This window comes from Agelaius tricolor, unplaced genomic scaffold, assembly GCF_023055355.1.
Source record: "Agelaius tricolor isolate 1412-34295 unplaced genomic scaffold, bAgeTri1.0.p SCAF_13, whole genome shotgun sequence".
NCBI lineage: Eukaryota > Metazoa > Chordata > Aves > Passeriformes > Icteridae > Agelaius > Agelaius tricolor.
In genome coordinates, this window is record NW_027269273.1 from 2,299,092 (window position 1) to 2,322,962 (window position 23,871).

A 23,871-nucleotide genomic window follows, 5' to 3' on the forward strand; every position below is an offset into this window, starting at 1 on the left:
TGCAGCAACAGCACTTTTACACAGACAATTAAAACACAAGACTATACTGCAGTTCTAAAACATGTACACACCAACTGCTAATGAAGTGTGAAAATACACTTGGGCTATCAAACAGGCCTTATTTCCTGCTCATTTTCCCTGTAAGTGATAGGACAACTCCCTCAAATCCAAGACTACTGGGATTTGTTTCAGTTTTGAGCTCCCAACCAATGGCTAAAAAAAAGAGCATTTTGGTGCATATATAAGCTCCTACTCATGGATAACTAACATCCAAAATACTTTATAGACCTCAAATAGTCAGGCAACCCTCTTAAATACTGCATTAAGTGGACTGAATTACCCCAATAATGTGCATATTTCCTGTACTTGGCTTTATTTTTCTAGGCAGCCTAAATATAGTAGAGAAGTGGATGCAATTGAGAATAGGAGGAAATTACTTATTTTTTCAGTCTTTCAAAAGCAAAATCAAACAAGTAAAATTAAAAATATCAAGTGTTAGACAACTGAGAAGTACTAAATTTTTATGGGGATTTGTTTGTTTTATTTGTTTGTTTTATTTCTGTTTTCTTTGTGTTCCATTCTGTTTCTCCTGCAACAAAAACTAAAAGCAAATTTCAATATGAGCATCTGTAATTCTGCTTTCCCTGAGAGGGAAGGTGCAGAAAGGAGGATGTTTGGAAAATACCAATATGTTCATAAGCATAATGTTCAAAGTCCCTAAAGTAATTAAAGATTTCACACTATCAAAAATACATTCTTGAAATTAACCTAATTTGCTTTAAAATTCACCAAGTGTTTCCTAATTCCACTGTTTTTCTAAATAATACTTTTCATATTTCCTTGTAGGCATGTCTTCTTAGTCCTCTAATGTTTTTGCTTGATTTTGTAATCTTCAATCAAAACCAACTAATGAACCCAGTTTGTTGTTTAATAGCTGTCAGAGCCCAGCTCTTCACATAGAAAACTAAACTTCACTAATCCCTTTTTCCAATTAGCAACTCTGTGCCTGTTATTTTTAACAATAAAACAATCAGGAAAACAGATTCTCAGCTTTGCAGAAGCCGCTGCCAACAGGTGAAGCAGGAGCCACTGTGCTTGCACCTTTTACTTCAGCTGGGTTATGTGATTGTCACCACTTCAGCCACCACCAAAGCAGCTTACAGTGAAAAACCAACAGGCTGCAAAGCCAAACCATCCACGTGTCCAACACTCACCTAAAGAGTGTCTTAACAGAACAAACACACCTACCAGACATGAACAGTCACCACCTCCTAGAACTGACCTGAAAAAAATTTACTTTTTTAAAATTCAAAATCTTTACAGTTCTTCACTCAGGGAAAAAGGGAAGAAACTAGCAAACCCACAATTTATCTCAAGAAAAAGAATTAGTGGTAAATAACCAAAGTTTCCCTTCAGTGTTTATCTGCATGTACAAAGACTCTGAGCAACTCACCCAGTGGTGCCAGCAGAGTGGGGAAAGGCTGCAGAGCTCCCACTGGAACAAAGACTGAAGAGCTACTCCTTCAAAGGCAGCTTTGAAATGGAAGTGAGAGCACAGGCAGTGACTGAAGCTCTCTGTGGCACAGCTTCAGAGCCCAGCTACACACACTGCAACCCTGCCACAGCTTTGGCTTAACTCCAGTGGCCTTTCAACACAGGAGACAACTCTCTTGGGGATTCAGCCACCTGCAGACATCTTCTGTGCCCAAAGAAAACTCATTAAAAAAAGACCATTCAAAAAAAATGAATCTGGGCAAGCTGGAGTGAAAAAATGGTTTTCCTTCTGAAGGTAAGAAAATCAGGGTAAGTTACTAGTTATGAATTAGGACTCTAAGAGGAGGAAAACTTGCAAAAACCCACCTGAAGTACAGTCAAGTAAGGCCTAAAAAGCTACTGGATGAGTTTCATATGAAACTAGCATGATAGCAGAGCACTGAAATAAAGCAGATGTGCAGCAGGCAAGGTAACAGAGGTGTGAGCAGCCCAGACCCACACCAAGGCACAGGTGGTGGCAGCAGCAGAAGTGACTTAACACAAGAGGTGTGTATCTCAAATACTTCATTATTCCCCCATAACCTGATCACCTAGCATGAAAGTCAGTGTGGTGGGTATATACAGGTTGCTTACAGAGAATTTAAGCAGCTTTCCAGCTGCAAAAATGCAGTGGAAGTAAAGAAAAGTATGGTTGTAAAGATTAAAAACACAGCCTCCTGTTAAATGCAAGGTAGTACTAGAGAAAGGTAAGAAACCTAGTTAATAGCCATACAGCCTTTATTCAGTGCTTCTTGATTTAATTACACTCTTTGAGAGCAAACAATAGTTTGCACTTCCTGTGATTTAAAAATAAGCATTTGTAAATTTCTTCTCGAAAGGTGTATAAGAATTTCAGATGGTAAGAACACTGCCTATTCCAGTAAGCCAATTTTACTGCTAAGTATTATGTCTACTCTTCTTGTCACTGCAATCCAGAATGGTACAGAAAGAATTAAAAAATAAAACCCATCTAAGCTGAGACAACTGTGCTGGCTAAGGGACACCATGTGGAATAAAAGGGATCTGCTGGCAGCAGCCTGAGTCACAGCACCTAACATAAAATTCAGAATGGAACAGATTGTTTCAGTGACTGATGGAGATAGCTTTATTAGAGGTGTTCCAAAATACACTGAAATAATAAAGGAATTACTGCAAAAAAGAGTACTGTGCACTCACTGCAAAAGGTTGAGCTGAATAACACAAGTAGGTTTTGAAACTCCAATGACTTGTGACTCTTACAAATCCACATAATGCAATCCTAACGTGAAGATGAAGCTGCTCCTGAAGCTAATTTCACTATATTACAAACTCTTAATTCAAGCCTCTATTTCTGTGATACAGTGTTAAATTGGTAACTTCTTACTATGCCACTGTATCCAATGGCTTTCTAAGGAATACATTTACATATATCTACATATATATGTATATGAATGAAGCAGAAGAGCTTTGTGATATAGGTATTTGATATACCCTTTATATTAGCATTCACCTTATTTGGTAACGAGTTTACAGGTTTTATGCAGGAGAAGAGATTAACTATTTGTGGAACTTACAACACCTGAAAGAGCTCATATTCCTCTGGCAGCTTCAATCCTAGGCCAATGTATGAGAGGCACGATCTCAGAATCCCCCATTGTCTCCTCCTTGACTATTTAGAGCATAAAGATCTACAAATTATTCTAATGGAATTTAGTATTTCATGCCAAAGTTTCTGCATAATAACAGTGTAATAGAACATGAAGTAGTCCAGGGAGAGGCCTGATGCACGTAAAAAGTTTCCCAACAAAAAGCAAGCTTATCTGCTTCTCTAACTCAGACCTGTGCCAGCTGCAGCTGTGCATTTTGCAGCTTGCAAAGCTGGCAGACTGCTGGCAGACCCACAAAGCACAGCTGAGTGTGTATCTACACGTAGACATAAGTATATAATTACCTAGCTATGTACAAATGGACATCATGAATATTTTTGTATGTGTATGTTTACAGACATATTTATACAGAAACTATGCTGAACACGACCACAGTTTTGTGGTACCAGATCTTCACAGCTAACAAGGGTAAGATTTTTAGGAGCTAACTGTCCTGAATGTGAGAAAATACTGATAGCAAGTGAGACCTAATTATTGGCAATGTGTGTAATTAATGAGTAACAATCCAGTAAATTGCTGCTTTTAATTTTGGAATGTTCCTAATTTATTTCTCCCCTAAACACACCCCTGACAGTGATTCAGCTTCCTACCTGGAACAAGAGTTGTTTTGTTTTTCACCTGGACAGTTCAGATATACACACCAGTCCCTGCTCTCTGTAACATGGGCATAGGGCATTGCTTGGGATTTAGGAATCCCTGGACCACAGCCTGCAAAGGCATGGAACACTGCAGCTGGGAACTGAAGCAGTGCCCTGCATCTGAACATCACAGTCCGAGGCTTCAGTGGGATCCCTCTCAGCCATCTTCAAAGGGTTTCTTTGTGGCCATGCTTTGGAGGGAGAACATGAGCTCCCCTGCATAAGGAACTCATTAGAGACAGGTCACAGCATCCAAAAGAGCAGAGAGATAATTTCAATAATTTACATAATCCTCCTTTTTTTGAAACCCTCTACCTAATACATTTTGCTGCCATGCTCAAGGACAGACTGACCATGAGATCCCAGATGAGAATGACACTTCCCCCCGAGGACAGATGAGAGGAATTTCAGAATTTATTTCTCATTCCTTAGCAGACAGTGTGGACCATGTGGGCCTGTCTTGTCTCATCAGTCCCCTGCTACAGCCTGACATCCACAAGCTGTGGAAACAGGAACTACTCCTCAGCCCAGAACATGCCTGCCCTTCCTTCAAGTGCAGTCTCTGGGTTTCATTTAGAGGAATCTGCACTACATGGAATGCCATACAGCTACACAGAAACTAAGACTAGTAAATACCCAAAGTCTACCTAAAAACCACCCCAAACACAGCCAAAGCTCAGCCAGCAAGAGCAAAGAGGCAATTCATGTATCAGGCAATTTCTACAGGCTGCTGACCAAATATTCCCAAATTGGGATTTTCCAAATTGACTGAGCAGGACACAGGAAATGCCATAAAAAGGAAATTAAGAGGAAAATTAAGTCCTTGTGGGGAGCAAGTGACTTCATTCTACGTAAGAGAGACTATTTGAACAGAGAACAGCTTTTCAGCAATTTAAGTGGGAAAGAAAAGTCCTGAGAGTTTAATAAAAAATAAAATTACAACCACCCTGAACCCCTCTCTGTGAACCTTCTTTGGTTGCATTGCACATGCATTGTGCTATAAACCAAAGCTAGAGAATGGGGTAATTCACAAAAACCTTACAGTCACCCTTTAAAGGAGAAAAGTGGGAAGAAACAACTGAGCACAGCAGTTACCAACACACCAACCTGTCTGTGATCCCCAGCCAGTCCTTATGGAGGGGGCATGGCAGTGCTGCTGAATTTACAACTGCTTGGTACCAGCTGCTCTTCATGTACTACAGTAACTTTATCTTGGGAGACACCAGTGTCCTTTCAGAAGCTCAGAACATGTACCTGAGCCATATTTCCATATTTCAAATATAACTATGCCGACAATGAGTTGGTCTTCAAAACATTAACAGCAGACAACAATTTAAACATTTAATTTTGAAATGCAGCCATCTATTTTGGTAGATTACTAGAAATATTGTCTTTTTAGAAATCTGGTTCCCAGTGGGTGTAGCATCAACCTAGAAAACCTGAAATTAATTGAATTAGCCACAAAGAATAAAACTGCACAAGATTCCAAGCTTTTTTTGGCCCAAAGACAAAAAAAAATGCATATCCCCCTGGGAAATATCAGAAAAATCAATACAGCTTTTTAGGCAGAGTCAGATACCGTGGTTTTGACATATGTTAGCAAACAACAAAAACATACAACACAAAAGCTCCTTGGACAAAATGTATTGAGAAAAGGGTCACTACATTTTAGTCTTATGTCTAATTCAACATAACTGAAATAATTTCGTCAAGAAGAATTATTTTTCATGGAAGACTGCTGACATTTTAAAAGTAAGCACAAGAAAAATACATTTTGGTAGCCAAAATCCTCAAACACTTAATTACAGTGAAATACCAATAAATGCTGTCAAGCACAGAAAAGATATTTTTCTGAATGGTGCCAGAAAAATACTGCCTCTAAATTTAATATTCAGAGCTAGCCTGAGAATGAGTCAGAAAGCAGTGACTCGTGACAGAGTAAGTCTGTGTGTGCTCCCTGCCTTTGCTGCAGCCCCTCAGAGCAGTGGGACTCTGTTCAGTGGGGTCACAAACACTGGCACCAGTCAGAAGGAACAGGGACCCAAGGGCTGCACGACAACCAGAGGAGTCAGTGGCAATTGCTGCAGTGGATTTGGAATTAGGTTCTAATTGCTGAAGCCCACGTGGAAGCTTCATTATTAGAACATGGTATACTGAAATGGATTAAAATCAACAGTGATAAAGGGATGCTGCCACATTTTTAATGAGAATGTTCAACTATAGCACATAATCATTTGAGAGCAATAAACCTGCTAGCTGCAGAAGGTGAAATACCAATGGGCAGCTTCTTTGTGGCCAAGGTGACAAACTCAAGTGGCACTCTCTAAGGGTCCAAAGCAGGAACCTGAAGGGGCTGCTGGCACTCAGTATGCCAACATAACTGCATCCTGTATTACACATTCTGCCCTACAAAGAAATCCCATCTTACCCAACTGCTTATCAATTACATTTAAAGAACCTTCTTCAGTATTTCCCTGTAATCTCTCCATCAACTAATGTTTAAATAGATTAGCAACATTTATGGTTATTAGTGCTAATGCCACTGTCATCGGTAGGGGAAAGTTGTTCAGCTAAAGAAAGTTCTGTACAAGAAAGCAAAGGAACAGCTGGAGAATCACTTGTAACAGGTACTGACTGCTCTGCACAGACACTGAGGGACAACTCCAGCTGCAGGGGACTGCTGACAGACAAGAGAGGGACTGCCAATTACATTTCCTGCTACATCCAATTCTCTGGAGAGACTATGGAAAGGCTGAAAAGGTTCCCAAGGTGTTTTTGTTCTTTACTTGCGGTTTAGAGTTTACGAAGATGGACTACAAGAAAGCCTCCTCCCAACCTACAATGCAGACATAATGATTTTCCTCCAACATACAGAGTACTGAAGATTCAAAAAAGCCAGTTACCAGCTCACAAACAATGGTTAAAAACTGAACAAAACTATGCTGAATAAAACTAGCTTTGCTTCTAATACTATTGAGATACAAACTCTAAATGTATTTTTAGGTACAGGTTCTTACTTACCTATCCCACACAATGAAAGACAAGCAAGACAAGTGGACAAATTAAATAAACACAAGAGGACTATGTTATTACTGGAAAGAAAACTAGAGCAGTGCTGAAAATTTTACTATTAGCTCTCAGGAAAAGAAAGTAATTGCCATGGTTTGAAAAGAGCACAAAGAGTGCTCTTGAAGAGTAAACAAACACTTTGAAAAACAGAGCACCTACAGGTTCTAAATACTTTTTTGCCTATTTGGAAACATATCAGTCTAAACCACACAGATGGACTGCATCCATTTGCAATGTTTCTATGCTTGACCACCATTTAATACACAACACTTCATATAAGAGGTCTGTATTAACACTCTGGAGAAATTTGCAGATTTTGAATGAAGTATATGCAAGCATTTTTACACTCAAAGTCCTTCTTAATAGTAACAGTATGTATTTCTAGTAACAAGCAAGTCACTAAACAGATAAAGAACTCTTCTCTAAGAATTTGACATTACTACAGCAGAGTATGAATGCCCACATTAAAACATTTAATTACTCAGAAAAGATGGTTCTTAAGTGAATGGAGCTGGCATCTAACACAAGCAAAACACCCTACACACACAATTTGAAAAGGATTCTGCGTATCAGCTCCTTAGACATAAGGCCAACACAACATCAGGCCAGGCACAGCTTTGTCCAGCTAAGTTATGAAAACCTTTAAAGACAGAAATGTCACTGCAGCTTTGCTCTAGTGCTGCACTACAGTGAATAAATCCCCTGCTCTGCTCACACTCTCCCTGATTTTCTCTGCTGCAGCTTGTGGCCACTGCCCTTAGCTGTGCCACCTGCCTCCACCAAGAGTGAGTGGCAGCAGAGTCACTGCAACTCTCTGGGGAAGCTGCAGGTCTCCATCCATTGTCCCTTGGCTGCCACCTCCCCATGTTCAACTGTGAGTCTCTCCCCCTTCTCACAAGTCACCTGCACTAGGGCCCAGCCCATCCTCAGCACCCTCTGTTCTCCAGAAAGCTTTTCCCCAACACTTGGAGTTTGACAAGGCCTACTCTGGAAAGTGTACAGTGAGTGCCATCCTCTTACCCAGGGTCACATCCTTACATCCTTCCCATCTTATTCTGGCACTCCTGTTATAATCCATGTATTGACTTTGATGTTTGGCATACTATCATCAAATATTGTTTATTTTACCACGAATGCTCCCTCAGAGATCTGCTTCACAGTATCTCCTGAAAACTAGCCTCCCCTTCCTAAAACTAAGCATATCAAAACCAACAGTGTGCTGATATCATCCAGAACTGCTCACTAAACACTTCTGACTTCAGATCAAGGAATCAGTATCAGGCAATTATTTTAAGCCTCCCTCAACACCAAAAATAAGGTTCCTGGGAAAACACATTCTGGTGCAGGGAATGCTACTTGAAGCCTCAGGTCAGAAAAGAAATTGTAAAACTGAACCCTAAGCAAAAAACCCACAAACCCCTCAACTAAACAAGCTGTTGAAACATCTATGGGTCTTCCCTAAACATTCCTGTTGATTAGGAGGGCCATCAACAGTTCACTGCCTAGCCTGGCTGCTAAGGCCCTGTATTCCATGAGCAAAGCATGGCTGCTGTTTTATAGTGCTTGGGAAAGGTCAGGAATTCTGCAACAACTTTTTTGCACAATACCAAGATACAGGCCTTTCCATCTGCTGACTGAAGCTGCCTACCTTTGAATTTTTAATGCCTGACAACAATCAGAAAGGTGTGTGAGCGACAGACAGTTGTACATTCCTGCATGAAACTCCATGGCAAACGCTTCAGTTCTGATGGACGCGTTCCTCGCACTTTGTCTGCTGCCCACTGCATCGTTCCAATCCACTGCAGCTGGCTAACAGCACTGGCTAAACTGGGGACGTGGTCTGTGTTCTCATCAACTGTGACACAAAAAGCCTGCAGCAAACAAAACCAGCTTCAGAGATGGGCATTCTGGTAGAAAACAGAATAGAGGCCCCAGAAAGTGAGGAGAAGCCCTAGTTACAGAAATTTATTTAGTATAGAATGAATTCAATGCCACTTCTCCCAATAGTGCAATGAATGGTGGTGACAGACTTACTGAGACAAGGTGAACAAAATGAAGACAAGCTTATCGTTTATGATTTCAGCAAGAATAAATTTTACTACATTAACAGATTTATAATCCAAGCATTCATATACAGACATATATAAATACTACTGAATTATGCATATGCTCCCCCCATCAAGAGCTACTGCATCATTTCCAGATCTGAAAGTTCATGGTTTCTACAGAAGGAAGCACAAAGGGCTGAGGGCATGCTGCCAGAAAGGAATCACTAAAAATATCTTAAACAGAGTTAGATGTATGCAGTTGAAAGTATTATTGGAGGAAGGTGGAGCAATAATTTACTTTTGATTATGATAGGACATGTCACAAAATTATGACTTTTATAGTAAAACATAGTGTATTACATGCAAAAATGAAAACTGTGAAAGGTGCTTTTTGTAAATTCCAGTTAGGAAATTATTTCTATGAAGAACTTAAGAATGAGCTACAGTTGCAGAACAAAAACATACTGCAGTTTTTCAGGTCTAAGGAAATCCTTACTGAAACTGGACTCAAATTCACAATTTAAACCAAAACAGTCCTCGTAGATACTATGAAATAGGAAATGAACTCTTAAGCACTGATAATCTATGAAATCCAGTTACTCAGTTCACAATCCTGCTTAGGAGGCAAATCATGCTCTGATATGTAAATGTTACAAAAGCAAATGGTCAGAAGAGTGGTAAATTCCAAAGTATTGCAAAGACTCTAGTATGTACTGGGATAACCCAGCAGGCAGATCTGACCAGCTGGCTCCAGGACACATCACATGAAGCTAAAACTGCTCATTAAGAATTAAAATGTTCCTACTGCAAAAAACTTGTAAAATAGACAAAAACTTCAGCTTCTGTAAGAAAGATGCCATCTCCAACATATTACACTGTTCTAAAAGGCAAGAGGATGAAAGGATTCTTTGAATGTGGACTGGCAAAGGAAATAAATAATCAACGAGTGCCTGAGACACAGCAAGTTAACCATGGGCAAGTGCAACAGACACAGCATGCTTGCAACTCCCCAGAAATGCAAAGGAACAATAGCATCATTGCTTGTAGTGTCAAGACTGCAAGATAAACATTATGATAACAGTAATGAGATAAAACTGTGTCCCAGAGGCTCTGGAAAACACATTCCAAGTAACTGGAAATGTTACAGAGCTGGAAGAGAATGAAATGTCCTTAAAATTACAGAGGTCAAGGCACTTAAGAGCTTGTGCAAGGAAGTCACAGCTGAAATGAAAGAAATGGCTTTGATATGGGCATAGAGAAAACCTTGTGCAAGTTCAAGAGCTTGCTCCAGTTAAAAAAAAATGCAGTTAAAGGAAGAGCAGAGTCCCTGATCTTGTTATCAGCTTAGGGAAGGGCTGTCATTCATGAAGGGACTCTGCTGAACCAGACCAGTCTAGTGGTCCTTAAGATCTAAAAGACAAAGATATATTAAAAGGGATAAATTCAGGTTATAAAGACATTGGAAAGTAATGAGTCGCTTCTTAATGTAGCTCCAGGTGAGGGAAGATTATCACAAAATGTCACACACAATGACTACAGAAGGGCAATTCTACCTGAAAAAATCCAACAAACCAACCAACCGACCAACAAAAACCCCAGCCCACAAAACACTGGAGAGAGAAAACAAAAAGGCCATTACTGCCCATTAGTATAGTGCCATCCTCAGTTTCCCTGTAGGGCCTGTGGAAACTGCAGAAGCAAAGACAACACTGGTGCTCAGTGGCATTCTGACTTTAAGGAAGGCTGCCCAAGTGTCCTCTGCTCCAAAATCAGGCTGCAGGTAAACCAGGCTTCACCAAAGTGGCAAATTCATTACCAGGGGAGCAAGATTTAGAACTCACACAACAGCCTCACTTTTCCAGTTCTTCCACCAATGTCACTCAAACCAAGAGACCCTTCCCCAGCCTTCCTCCCACTCCCCATGGAGCTTAGATGGAGCAAGACCACGTGTGCCACATCCATGACGGGCAGCAGAAGGGTATTTATAATCCTAATCCAGGAAAATGACCTAACAACCAAAAAAGCATCAAAACTCAACTGAACACCACAAACCCAAATTTCTTACCTTCAGAAACATGTATTTACTTCGTAACAACGCTGCATTTTCAAGGCTGCTCTAAGATTTCTCTTGAGGAGGAAAGTTCCTGGAGACTGAGTGTGTGTTCAAGGACTGCTCTGAACAGTGCATCTGTGCTGGGCACTGAGCAAGGCCTGGGGGAGCAGTGCACTGGGGAGCAGTTTCTTCTCAGTGCTTTAAATGATTACTAAGTGCAACAGCATTTCAAAGAAGCAGATGTGGAGTTATAGGCACCTTAATGCCCACACAGTGCCTATAATCAACATGGGCATTACACTGTTATTAACAGTGAAGCAAAAATAGTTCTGAGCTAGAGGAAAGGAAGAAAAGATTGGCAAAAAGAAACTTCAGTGTTCAGGGTTATTTTTTGATTACCTGGAACCCAAAAAAAGTTGATCTTTCCCCCTATTTTTCAGAACATTCTTGGATAAGAAGCAAAATCAAGTTTCTAAAGCCAGCATTTTTAACAGAATTTCACAGAAGGATCCAAACAGAGCCCTAAAAAAAAAGCCTCACTGCATTCTCCACCAAATGGAGGATATTGACTCTGTAACAGAGTAAAAACCACAAGAATCAAGGGCTATTTCTTAAGTTATTATCTTACAATCACCATGGAGCTCATCAAAAAGCATATTTTAGGCTAAGCCATGCAAATACCCTCAGTGTTTTTCTTGGCCCATTTTTTTTCCTTTTAGCTCCTACAATAATTCCACTGAATAGTTGCTTATAAAACATTCCTTGTCTGGGTTGAGCACCAATTTCAAAGTTAACCAATCCCATAAGCTTGCATGCTCAGGCCTCTCTCCTTCTTCAAATGCTTTGGGGATTTTCTTTTTTTTATGTATTTTGAAGTGATAGGAGTCAATCCTCTTCTTCAGCAGTCTTTGGGTTTTATAAGCAAGAGTAAAAATCACTGAACACTAAACAGACTTGAACAGCAAGTATTCTCTTTAGATCTTATTCTGACAGCGATGAACAACTAGTGAAAAATACTTTTTCATTAAAAACTTTCTGACATAATAAAATTCTAAATTAATATTTTTTAATTAATAAAAACTTATGATTTTTTGTGTGCCCCACAGAATGAGTAAGGTCCATTCACCTCATTTTAGCCACCCCCAAATAAATAATTTAGAATAAAGTCAGTCATATTGGTATCTTTTGTTCTACAACAAGAGGCAAGGACCTTCAACTGCCCGTTCATCCCATCTCAGGATCCCATCTGAAGACACCCCTTAGGAAAAGCCAGTGAAGTCTCTGAAGTGCTCCTCTCTCCCCATGCTGGCTCAGATGAATTTACCAGAAGAGGACAAAATAAGTATTAAATGTCAGAGTGGGCAGGAGAATACAGACAACCCCTCTTGCATTCCCTCTCTGGAGGGTGCCTTTTGGGTGAAAGAGCCACATTTCCAAAGAAGAAAGGACAATCCCTACTGCAGAAGACTCGAGGCAGGGGACGAAGGAAACTGCCAGTCATTTCACATAAGTGCTGTGACAAACCTGTAAACTGGAATTAAAAAAGGCAAGTGAAGCAGCCAGGAAAATACAAGCTATTAGCTTGGTGCACACAGGCTTGCAAGAAATGGAAAAGCTGCATAAAAAGCCAAGATGGAAGGAGGCTTGTATTATGAAAATACCACTGTCTTTTTATGGCTAAGGTAATTACCTTTTCCCAGAGAAAAGCAATGCAGTAGATTTAATCCCTCCTGGAGAATCAATTAATAAATTACTGTACAAGAAAGCCCTGGTTCAGGTGTAGTAGGTCAGTATTAATCCAGGGCTGTAGAAGCACCCACACTGAAAGGGCTATGAAGGGAAAGGGGAGACTGGAAGGTGATCAAAATAGCAGTCCTGGGACCAGGAAATAAATACACACATTAGTGTAACTAAATAAATTAATTCATACTGGCACATAATATGTTAAAATATGCTGCCAAAATGTAACTGAAGGCTGTGAAGGTTTTAAAGAAAAGCACTGAACACAAACCCAAGTGCTCCAAAAGAGTCTAAAAGCTACATGTCTTGGGCCCACTGCAGACTTGAGGCAGTTAAAATACTTGTCATCTTTGTCTCCACCTTTTCCCTTGTTTTTCTTACAAGATCTGTAGACATTGAAGTAACTAAAGAATTTATGTTTTTATACTTATACATATATCATTAGAGTTCGGCATTAAAGCAGAACTGCAGACCAAATTTACAATACAAACCTTTTACTCTACCAACAGATATATGCCATAATATAAATTGTTGACTTAAATTTAACTGCTGCAGACTCTGGCAGGCAATAAAATAACAGAGGAGAGTGGTATTTAAAAGAACAGAACAAGATCACCCTTCCAGTTCTGAAGAAGAAATACCTTAGGATTTTATAAACAGAGTTCCTAAAAGTTTCATTTTGCTTTGATACAACAGTACACAAACTCTACCAAAATGCAATAATCTGTGTATTTCAATCTAACAAACAGTGCCAGACATTAGGAATGACAGAGGCACCAGTAGTGAAGTTTTCCCAGCCTTAACCACACCAGAACACAGCCTCAAGCTCAACTACTTTACCCTTGTTCAGTCAAACAGGCGCTGCTGGGCTAGAGCCATGCCTCCCCAGAACACCCCCATGGCTGAAATCATCTCCAGGGTCCCTAGGTTCCACACAGACTTGGGCCATGAGGCTCAATGCTGACTTACAGCCCCCTGCCCTGGGCCTTGGAACGCTCTGCAGCTCCTCCCTACCCACACAGCTGCTCCCCAGAAACTGGGAGCAGGGGACAGAGAACGGCCCAGGCACAGCCCAGGGCCACAGCCCGGGGACACTGCAGTGTGGAACCAGCCCAGGCAGACAGCAGGAGCTGGGGAGCCACCCTGCACCCCCACACTGCAGCCCCAAGGACTGGCTATCAGCAGGAACCCTGCACAGGCCCTGCCAGTGCAACCACAGATCGGTCCAGAAGAGCAAGAACATCAAGTGCCTCTGTAACTACATCCAACGTGAGCTCACACATTCTGTCCCACAGCCTTGTGCCTCATTATGTTCTAAATGGAGCCTGTGGACAGGAGCCCCCCCGACCCAGTCTGTGGCCCAGGCAGTGACGTGCACAAAGCAGCTGTTTGGTGATCACAGCTGGCTATGATCACATAGCCACAGCGTCCTAAGGCATGTCACCCACACACAGAGGGCAAACCAAGGGATGGCAGGGCTGCAAAGACAACTTCAGCTCTGGTATTATTGAACTTCTAAAACACCATAGATGGGGCTTTTACAAGGCCTTGTCGTTAGTCTTCTCAGGGTTTTCCTTCTTGTTCAGGGAAAGGGAAGGGGTAAACAGAGAAACAGGACAAATATGCCTGAGAAAGAGGACCCTCCATTGTGTGGTGCTGTAGAGATGCACTTGGCTACCCACAGCTCCTCTGTACACCAGACTACACCTGAGCTGAGAAATTAAGCTCCAGTTTTTAATACTCATTTTGTGGCAGTATTAAGATACAACTGTTGAACAGCTCACTTTATCTTAAATACCTCTGATGCCTTCCAGCTGAAGAGACAGACAGTGATCTTTGCTCTTTCCTTGCATACTGCAATGCAGAGAATTAAATATCTTTCTTTTCTTATACATTACCTCATCATATATTCTACAATTTAACCTTGATCTTTGTTAAAACAAACAGTAAATATATCTGCTCCTCTTTATGCACATTTTCTCCCTTCTGTTACCTCCAATTTGCATCTTTCCTATTTCTTCTCCCATTCACTCGTCCATTTTTATTTTTAGTTCTCTGCTATTTCCATGTATACTCTTTATCTTTAATTTTGTTTTCACTAATTCTATACTCTGCCTGCAGTAATTTCTCATGAGTAACACTTTACCTCTTCCTTAGGCATAAAGGATACCCTTCACTGCCTGAGGTTATTGCGGAAGTTAACTGAGGAGTTTATAGCAGCACAAATACAGAGCTCTCTCCTGGTGAAGTTTCCCCTTGCAATCAGCTGCAAGACCCAGCTGGGATAGAATGGTTTAGGTTACACCTGTGGGCTGCAACCTACCCACATTTTACCTGTAAGCTGAAAAAGTTAAATAAAACAAAACCAAGCAGCCCTCTCACAGTTCAACATGTGTTCACTGCAGAGCACATAAATACAGGTGAAAATGAAAAGTATGTGTGCCTTTTTTTGCCCTCCTACTGAACAACATAAACAGTGAATTCTTTGAAGTACTGAAAAGTCATTTGAGATGTGACCATGCTTGATGTCCCTTGAAACAAGCAAACATTCCAACCACAACCAGTTTTATGCCTCCCTGTCTTCTGCAGATGGACAGGTTCAGGTATATTATATATATTACTGTCAAAGCAAGGCAGCAGAACAGAAATCAATGTCAACTCCCAATGTCTTTAAACACTATTAGTTTCAAGAAAAACAGGCTCAGCTTTTACACGAGAATCTAAATTATGCTTTTCTATGCTGCTTCCTTCTCAGTATTAGTCACAGTACTTCCAGAAATCTTGAAGAAAGGAGTGCAATGGTGAAAATTTTTCAATTTTCCTATCAAAATATCAGAAAAAAGGATAAAACACAGATGAGCCTTTTTCAAACTCTTCCCATTGTTCTCTTTTGCCACTTCACTGCAATGTCAGTTTACTCCTGTTCACATGAGGGCAGTTCTGCCCTGGACATATTTGAACTTACTAGGAAAGAGCTCAAACAAAATTCCTGCCTTTTCTTGTGGTAAAATGTCAGTTAAATGTAAGGTACTCAACATTTGTTTAGATTGAAAGAGCAAGGAATTAGATCTCTGAGTTCAGGAAGCCAAATCCTATATTCCAGGGATGTACAGACTTGCCAGAAAATCTCTTAGGAGCATTTTAACTCCCCACTATGAGACTTGCAACCATGTAAAACATGGAAGTACTGGGAGCAACACAGATCTTATTTTTTTTAATTAATTACACATTATGAAAAGCCAGAGATTCATTTATGGAAAACACAGAAACCATTTATAGAACAGTGCAGTTACACCCCCTGTGGCCAGTACAGGCATTTTCCAATATAGGATGCCCTCTTTTTTAATATTATGGAAATGGAAAGGAGACTGCTTAATATTTTAGAAAGTTTCAAATTTCTTTTGTAAAACTGAAGACTTTTTGGGACACCTGATTACTGCTTAACAGTCTTTAAAGTGGAAGCACACACAAATCATGCACCTCCTTCTCTGAGCTTGCCTTTCATGTGCTTAGAGCAGGCGTGGTGAGGCCAGTGCAGTGAAGTGGGAAGCTGCTACCTCATTAGTTCCAAGTATCCAAACAATGCTACATGCATTAAGGACGCCAGTAACAGGGGGGTACCATAACTCAAGAAAGCTTAGAGAGACCCTGTAATTCAAATAATATGTTAAAAATTACTTTTGAACCGCGTGGTCTCGTCCTAACTCAACAGCTGGCTAGAAGGAGACACGTCGGAGGGAACCATCAATGCACCCCCCGTGCATTACAGCAGCGGCCCGCAGGATTCCCGTTGAAGGCAGCGTACCAAGGGAAGGTGACAGGAGATAAAAGCTCCGTGCTCGGCCTTACCAGCCCCGGAGAGCTGCTGCACGTGCCCCAGGACCCCCTGGGTGTAGGCTCCGGGCTCGTAGTTGTCCATCTCCCCCGCCACGACGTGCGCGACCCGCGCGGCGCGGCCGCGGATGGCGCCGGCAGCGCGGTCCAGGCCCTCGGCGTCCTGCTCCCGCAGCGCCACGATGCAGCGGTTCACGTCCTCCAGGATGTGGCTCTCTGCAAGCACAAGGACACCGCGTTAGCACCCAGCACTCCGGCACTCGCACACTGCTCACACAGCTCAGCAGGCTGCAAAACTTACCCTGGCAAGCCTACACTGAGCTGCCTGAAACTTCTCCTACCATTTACTGATGCCTAGAATTCAAAGGCATTGTAATACTCTCCTATAAGCAAGAGCACCAATAAAATACCGAGTCAGAAAGTGCTATAAAAATATGAAAACCACAAAACCTTACATACACATTAAATATTTACAAAATGAAGAAAAAATTATTAAAGCTGCTACTTTATTGCTGAAACCTTCTTAAGGCACTGTGATAACATCTTCTATAATGAGATGAGTCTCCAATGACAAACAACTGCCCAACAACTAAACTACCTTCTTTTACATCGATGCCTTAGGATGCTCATGCTAAATCAAGCTCTGAAGTAAATTATCACCCTTCTATCTTTCTAGATATAAATTTTTCAACTGGCAATTTGTACTTACCACACCATTACTTTGATACTCGAGTATGTAGAAATGGGGGAAAAAACATCAGCAGGAAGGACAAAGGAAAAAATATTGATACTACAGACTGGTCCTTATCCAGAGCATAACAAGCACGAGTAAGGATTCAAATCAAGCTAGAAGACAATAATGTCAAGAACTGCAGAGAGAACAGTTATGTGGTACATAAATATTTCCATCTATACAACCAATATTGAAGGACATACTCCTTTTTTTCAAGCAAAGTAATGCAAATATAAAATTGAACTCATGATACAAAGGTAGTATCATAAAATATGTCTTTAAATGATAATATATTTACTGCTTTAAAGCTTACATACCTCCTAAAAACTTCCCCATTAGTGCTGGTTTTGAATTTCCTTTCCTACACAGATCTGCAATCTGCTTTGTCTCGCAAGACAGTGTATGACAAGAACATCAGAAGTGCATTTTGTAAAGGCAATAGCTCTGTTCCATCTTCAGAAGCATCAGTGAAACTTCCCTTGCATAAGCCATGAATTAATTCAGAGCTTACAGGTTTCTTGTCAATTCACATGACTGCCATTTTGTACATGAGTATTAAATTACATTTTATGTTATCCAATAAATTAGACAATCACAGTAACTTGGACAGATAAAACACACCATTAGCTAATCCTAAACTACTAACTGGGTCTGGCATGACTACCTTGGGATTCTGCCTATGCAAAAACTTAGGCATTCCAGTTCAGTTTATGAAATGGCTGCATCACAGAATGTCTCTGTAAACACAGAATGTCCTTATCCTTTTCAGATGCATGTCACCACCTCCACAGAGCGCAGAGAAAGAGGAGTTTAGCAACGCTGCCTTTGTCAGCACTGTGTTCAGCATGTGCAGATTTGGTAGCTGCACCCACAGACTGACAGCTCCATGCAAAGAGGGCACTCAGAGCACTGGCAGCTACCTCAGCTCCTCCAGGGGCAAACACAACACGTCCAGCTGGAAAGAAGGGGCCAAATGAGCAGGTGCAGAGAGATGTTCCAGGCTCCAACTTGTACAGGTTATATCTCACCTTTCCTTTCCCAGGCATCTCTTCCTGTGTGCTTCCACAGGGGGAGGCTTCCAAACAAACCAGTCTGTCTATGTGCACAACGATGGAGAGAGAGGTCTGACACACAGAATGCAGGAGAAATGACTAAAAAAGCCACAGTTACATCCAAAATGAAGCAGTATGGCCCCCCTTGTATTAGTTTTAATACTGTCCATGTGTTAGTACAGACAAGGACAGAATGGAGAGTACAGCCACCACTTTAGGGGCCTTGCTGTGAAGAATACACTGCTTTTTACTGTCCAGCAAAAACAGCAATTAAAGGGCTTAATCCTGTGTAAACAAAGGCAGGGCTCTTCAGGACCTACCAAGCAAAGCCTCCATAATGGAAGATCACAGTTACCTGGCTATTTCATGTGATATGAATCTCAGGGGCATTAAAAAAATAAAATTGCTCATGGTCTCACAGATATACTGTATGAATGGAACACATGGGGCAAAGTTCCCAGTTTCCCAGCCTTTCTAAGGGATGGCACAAAGAGCACTTTTATGGAACAGCAAACTTGAGAGCAGATGCTCAACAGAAATGGAACTAGACCTGTATGTATGGCAAGACTCCTTTTAAGTCATTTTAGAACTGAATATAAATGAGACTGTGATGCATGCTCTCAGATACTGTGTTTAAGGACAACAAAGAGGGATACAGATTTTATTAATTGTGTCTTGTCCATCCAGCTCATACCAGAAAAGCAGTGCAAGGTTCTCTTGCTCCATCCATCCATGGCCACACGTCAGGGTGCCGGGGAGCCTGCCCAGTGCCATCCATCTGTGCATCAGGCCCTGCCAAGGCCTTGGCAGCCCAGCACCGTGTGCAAGTGCACCCACAGAAACCACAGGGAGCTTCTCCCCAGCACGGGCACTGCCCAGCAGCACGTGCTCAATAACCACAGCCTTGCACTTGTTCTGAAGCTCTTCCCAGATGAGCTACTTCACAATCAATAAAACTTTGCTTAAGTTCATTTTCCCAAGGCTCAAGTAAGATGATACATTTCCCTTAGGAGATCTAATAGAAAAGGAACACCCCTGATCAGAGTCCAGCTAAGATTGTTTCAGCCTCTATCTTTCTTACTTCCTCCTCCTATAACAAATGCATTAGGTCAACTTTTGATTTTCAGCGAAGTAGCTTACTTTCCCCAAAGCAGAAAAGGAAGATTAGGATGATGGACCATCTCTTTGTCATGAGTCAATGTCTAGCAGCAGAGTTAATTGTAACAGTGGATTGATAGATGTTTAAGGAAATTGTCAGATTGCCATGGTTGCCAGAGCAATTATCATGAGCAAGTGCACTGCACCTTCTGATTTCCCACTGGGATTTTGGTGTTAGTCAAAAATGGCCCAAAATCATATCTCAGCTGAGCTAACCAATGGCTAATAAAGCTGTCTGACAAAGCCATGACTCAGACTGTCTCTGGGACAAAATCAATAGCTCTTCCTCTGCATGTCATCCAAGAAAAAGACAGGTGATGCCCTTCCACTCCACTTGGCACTGATAAGGCCTCAGTTGAAGCACTTGAGTTAAAGTTTCTCTGCTCAGTTAAAAAAATTAAATTGTGAGCTAAATGGAGACACTATGAAAAAAGAAAAGAAAAATAAGTCCTAGAAATTTTAAAAATTTAGTACATAAAGAAGCATTATAAAACTCAATTTGGTCTCCTGAAGACAAGACAGAAAATACAACATTCCTTTTCTGCAAGACCTAAACCATAAAATTAGAAAACTTTGCAGAGATAGTCTAGCCAAAAAAATGATTTCTATCTTTTCCCATCTGTTGACATGATAAAATGGGAAGCACAGAAACTTTGTACAAAAAGTCAGCTTCCTTTCAGATAACTCCTATTCCCCAGGCATGGTACCTTAGAGTGCTCATCAGAAAAGGATTCCAAGTTTTCCAATAAAGTCACTATCCAGTACAGCAAAAGACACACTCCCACAGACTCATAATGCTTTGATGAACTCCAGAAAGATATCTGACATCAAATAAATGGCAAGAACATCCATATTAGATTTAGCAAGTTTTAGTGCCAAAGTTAAGAGAACTTAAAGTCATTAAATGGAAAGTGCCAAGTCCCAGCCTACAACGCCCTGTTACCACCTTTCCTGCATTCAGACAGAAAAAAAACCAAAAAACCCAAAACAAACAAACAAAAAAAGAAGCCCAAGTTAATCTAATTCCCACCTTTTTGCTACATACTGAAGTTCAGACAATGCTCAAGGCTAAATTTCCATCAGCAACCTTATGAAATAGATTTTCTTGGCACTTGCAGCTCTCTTAATAAAATACCTATATTCTACAAGCAAGACACTGTCTTAGTCACTACTCAGAAATAAAATCACTGGTAATCATTTAATGTCCAAAGTTCCTGGCAATTTCAAGAGAAGAATTTTTAAATTAATAGAAAAGTACAGAAAAATTATTACTTAGAACAAGGAAAACACATATCCTTTCTTCTCTAATTGTATTAGCTAAACATTCTTCATCTGCCAAATCTAAGAAACTAAATGATACTTTCTAATATTTTTTGTTGATGCTCCATCTGACAACTCTGTCATTCTGTCTCAGACCAAGGGTGGTTTTGACAGGCAGGGTTCCCAATTCTCTGGGATTTAGCCAACTGCATTCACACTTCCAAAATGCTCCTGTTTTAGACACACAGAGCCCTACCATAAGAAGGCTTGAAATGTTTTTTCTCTGGCTTAAAAGACAAGAGCATCCAGAAAGCTATGGGCTAAAGCTACACCTCAGTGCCTGTAAAAATTATGGCACAAGACCTCAAGAAAACATTTCCAGGCACCAGAAGAACAAGAAGATTATTAGGGACAAGCAGTACTGATCTGCTACTGGGGCCAATCAAGCATGGACACACTGACAGCTTCCAGTGATGAAGGACTGGCTCTGTGCATGGGGCAGCGCTCTGGTTGTCCCTGACTTGAAGGACACTCGTGCCAGTGTCCCCAGCCTCCCCCCAGGGAAATGAGGGGGGCAGTAGCTGGCAGGTGAACAGCCCTGCAGCTCACTGAGGAGCAGGACAAAGCTGGACAGCTGCTCCTCAGGAAGGGGCACCAGGAGGGGGGAGCATTTCAGGCCAGACACAGAGCACACCCTGAGCAGCTCTGGAGGTGACACGGACCAGGCACACTCCAGAGCACGACAGACTGACACCCAGACCCACCCTGACAAGCTGGACAGATGCACCAACAGGGAAAGCAAAGGAAACTTGGGACTTGATAGAAGGGAAAAGAATAGTTTCTCCATTATGAGCATGGGGAAACATTTGAACAAATAACCTGTGAAGACCAAAAAGCAACTGATGCAGACAAGTGGTCGCACAAATGCTGTTGTTTGTAGGTGCTAGAGAAAATGAATTTATTATTCCCTTTGTAGCAGACTTTTTCAGCACTATTTAAACATAACCTCCCTCTGCAAGGGGAATTGTGATGCCAAGAAAGATCAAGCACATACATGAGAAGGCTCCTGAGTTAACATGCATGCCTCATGTTAACTCAGGGACAGATTTTAAATGGGACAGATTTTCCTGAAGGAATAGGTCTACAAAATTTGCCAGAGTGCTCCAGGAAACAGTAGGCTAACTTGGAAAAAAGCTAAAATCTTAGAGTATCCAGTACACCATGGGACATAAGACAGAAATATGGTGTCTGTCTCTAACAGTGAGCTGGAGGCTGCAAGCCCAAAGCCAGAAGACAACAGAAGAAAAAGGATGGAAGATGACTGAGGAGAGAAAAGAGAGAATAGCACAAAGGTACCCCCCTAGGCAATGTTCTTCAGGATCTATCATTATCTGTGTAAGTAAGTCCCTCCAGATTATTTTTCAGGGAAAAGAGACACAATACTTCAGGTTTTTAGAAACTTCAACCTGCAGTCTGAAACACCAGCTTCATTTCTGTTCCCAGAAAATACTAACTGAAGTGTGTATTTCTTCCAAATTTTACCTGGGGGCGAACAAAGCACTGATTGAGTTGGCAGCTTCTCCTTAAGGTTCGTTTTCATTCATACGTGCATGAATGAATCTAAAATGTCAGTATCTAATCTCATGAATTCTAAAAAAAAAAGCACAAAAAACCTCACAGAAAAACCCCATCAACAAAACAACCCAACCTACACAGTAAAACCAAACCCACCCAAAATTCTGTGCCACATCACCAAAACAGAAGTACAAAAATGTCTTAAATAAGTATCTACTAATTACAGAGTTGGCAGCCAAAAATTATCAGTTTAACTAGCTGATAAAGGTTTCAGATTACAGAAAATTTCTCTCCCTGCATGAGTGAGAATCTTACAGTAATATTAATCCTTTCCAGAGTTTGATGTCTTTCTCTCATTTCTTTTCACATGACTACAATAAGATTTGACTTGAGATGCTAACTGCATCTGCTTCATTCCTTGCTCTCCATTTCATGGGCACAAAATTCAGCCTCCAGACAGGTTTCTGCATTGTCAGCTTCCCCATTCAGCATCCAGGACCTTGGGGAAATGAAGGAAGCACCAGCTTAGACTCCCAACATGTTTCAGTGCCTCTCCTCTCCTAAAGCTTTACACTAGGCAAGCTCAGAGAGCTCTGCAAACAGAGAAGTTCCCTGCAGAAGCACACAGGCCAACCTGGATCCAGGTAAGGATCTGGACAGAGCACAGGCAGACAAGAAGCAGACCAGAAGCATGAGAACACTGGGATAGGACAGAGATAAAGGGAAGCCAGAAAAAGTGAAAATGTCAACATATCCAACTGGGCAGGGGTCACTTCTCCATGTCCAGACTTCAGCTGTCCCCTGGGCACCTCCCCCCAGAATCCTGCAGGGATGACACGAGCTCATGGAGCTTGGCCCCAGCCCCTTCACTTGGCCCAGTCCTCTCAAACACACCCTCCTTGTGTCAGCTGAAGAAATTACTGTGGTAAATAGGTATGATTGGTGCTGACAAAATTGAAACAGTAATCAATATTGATACAGTAATTAATATTTGGAGACAATAAAACAGTTAAAAGTTGAAATGCCAAAAAGAAAGGGAGAGGAGGGGCTCCACCCCTCTCCCTTCCCTGCAGATGTTCAAGGACAGGAGGAAAAGCAAGAGATAACAGTTACTAAAAATTAACAAAAAGAAGGGAAAATCTGGTTGGGTCCCAGGACAACACCAGCTATAAGAGATTTATTGCTTTGATGCTAAAATGTAGTAATATGTTAGTTTGGCTTACATTGTACTGGCTTGGTGCACATGTGTAACCCAAAGGTGAATTAAAGGACAAAGAGGAAGAGTAGATCCTTCATCAGTGACAACCCCCAAAGACTTGTGAGACCACCAAAACGAGTGGTGGCGCATGCGCAGTAAAGGTGGTGATGAGGGCGGAGGTAGAAGTGCGATGAATCAAAAATGGGAGGAGATGACATTGACACGTGGCATAAAAGGGGGGAATCTTCACTTGGCAAGCTCGTACGTGAGGTGGCAAGGGTCCAAGAGCCCTGCACTCCCTACCCCACGGTTATCTTTTGCTTATGCGCTATTA

General features: G+C 41.3%; 1 protein-coding gene across 5 annotated transcripts in view; it reads right to left on the minus strand.

Annotated features, from left to right (window-relative positions):
* Positions 1-23,871, minus strand: part of CTNNA3 (catenin alpha 3) — a 435,224-nt gene that overhangs the window by 95,566 nt on the left and 315,787 nt on the right. For 4 of the 5 annotated variants that reach the window (XM_071438368.1, XM_071438369.1, XM_071438370.1 and 1 more), the window contains one exon: positions 16,577-16,777. In XM_071438368.1, the coding sequence (XP_071294469.1) occupies positions 16,577-16,777 (201 nt within the window). Of the gene's footprint in view, positions 1-16,576; positions 16,778-23,871 lie in introns of those variants that run through there. The other variant, XR_011681008.1, reaches the window with a different exon arrangement.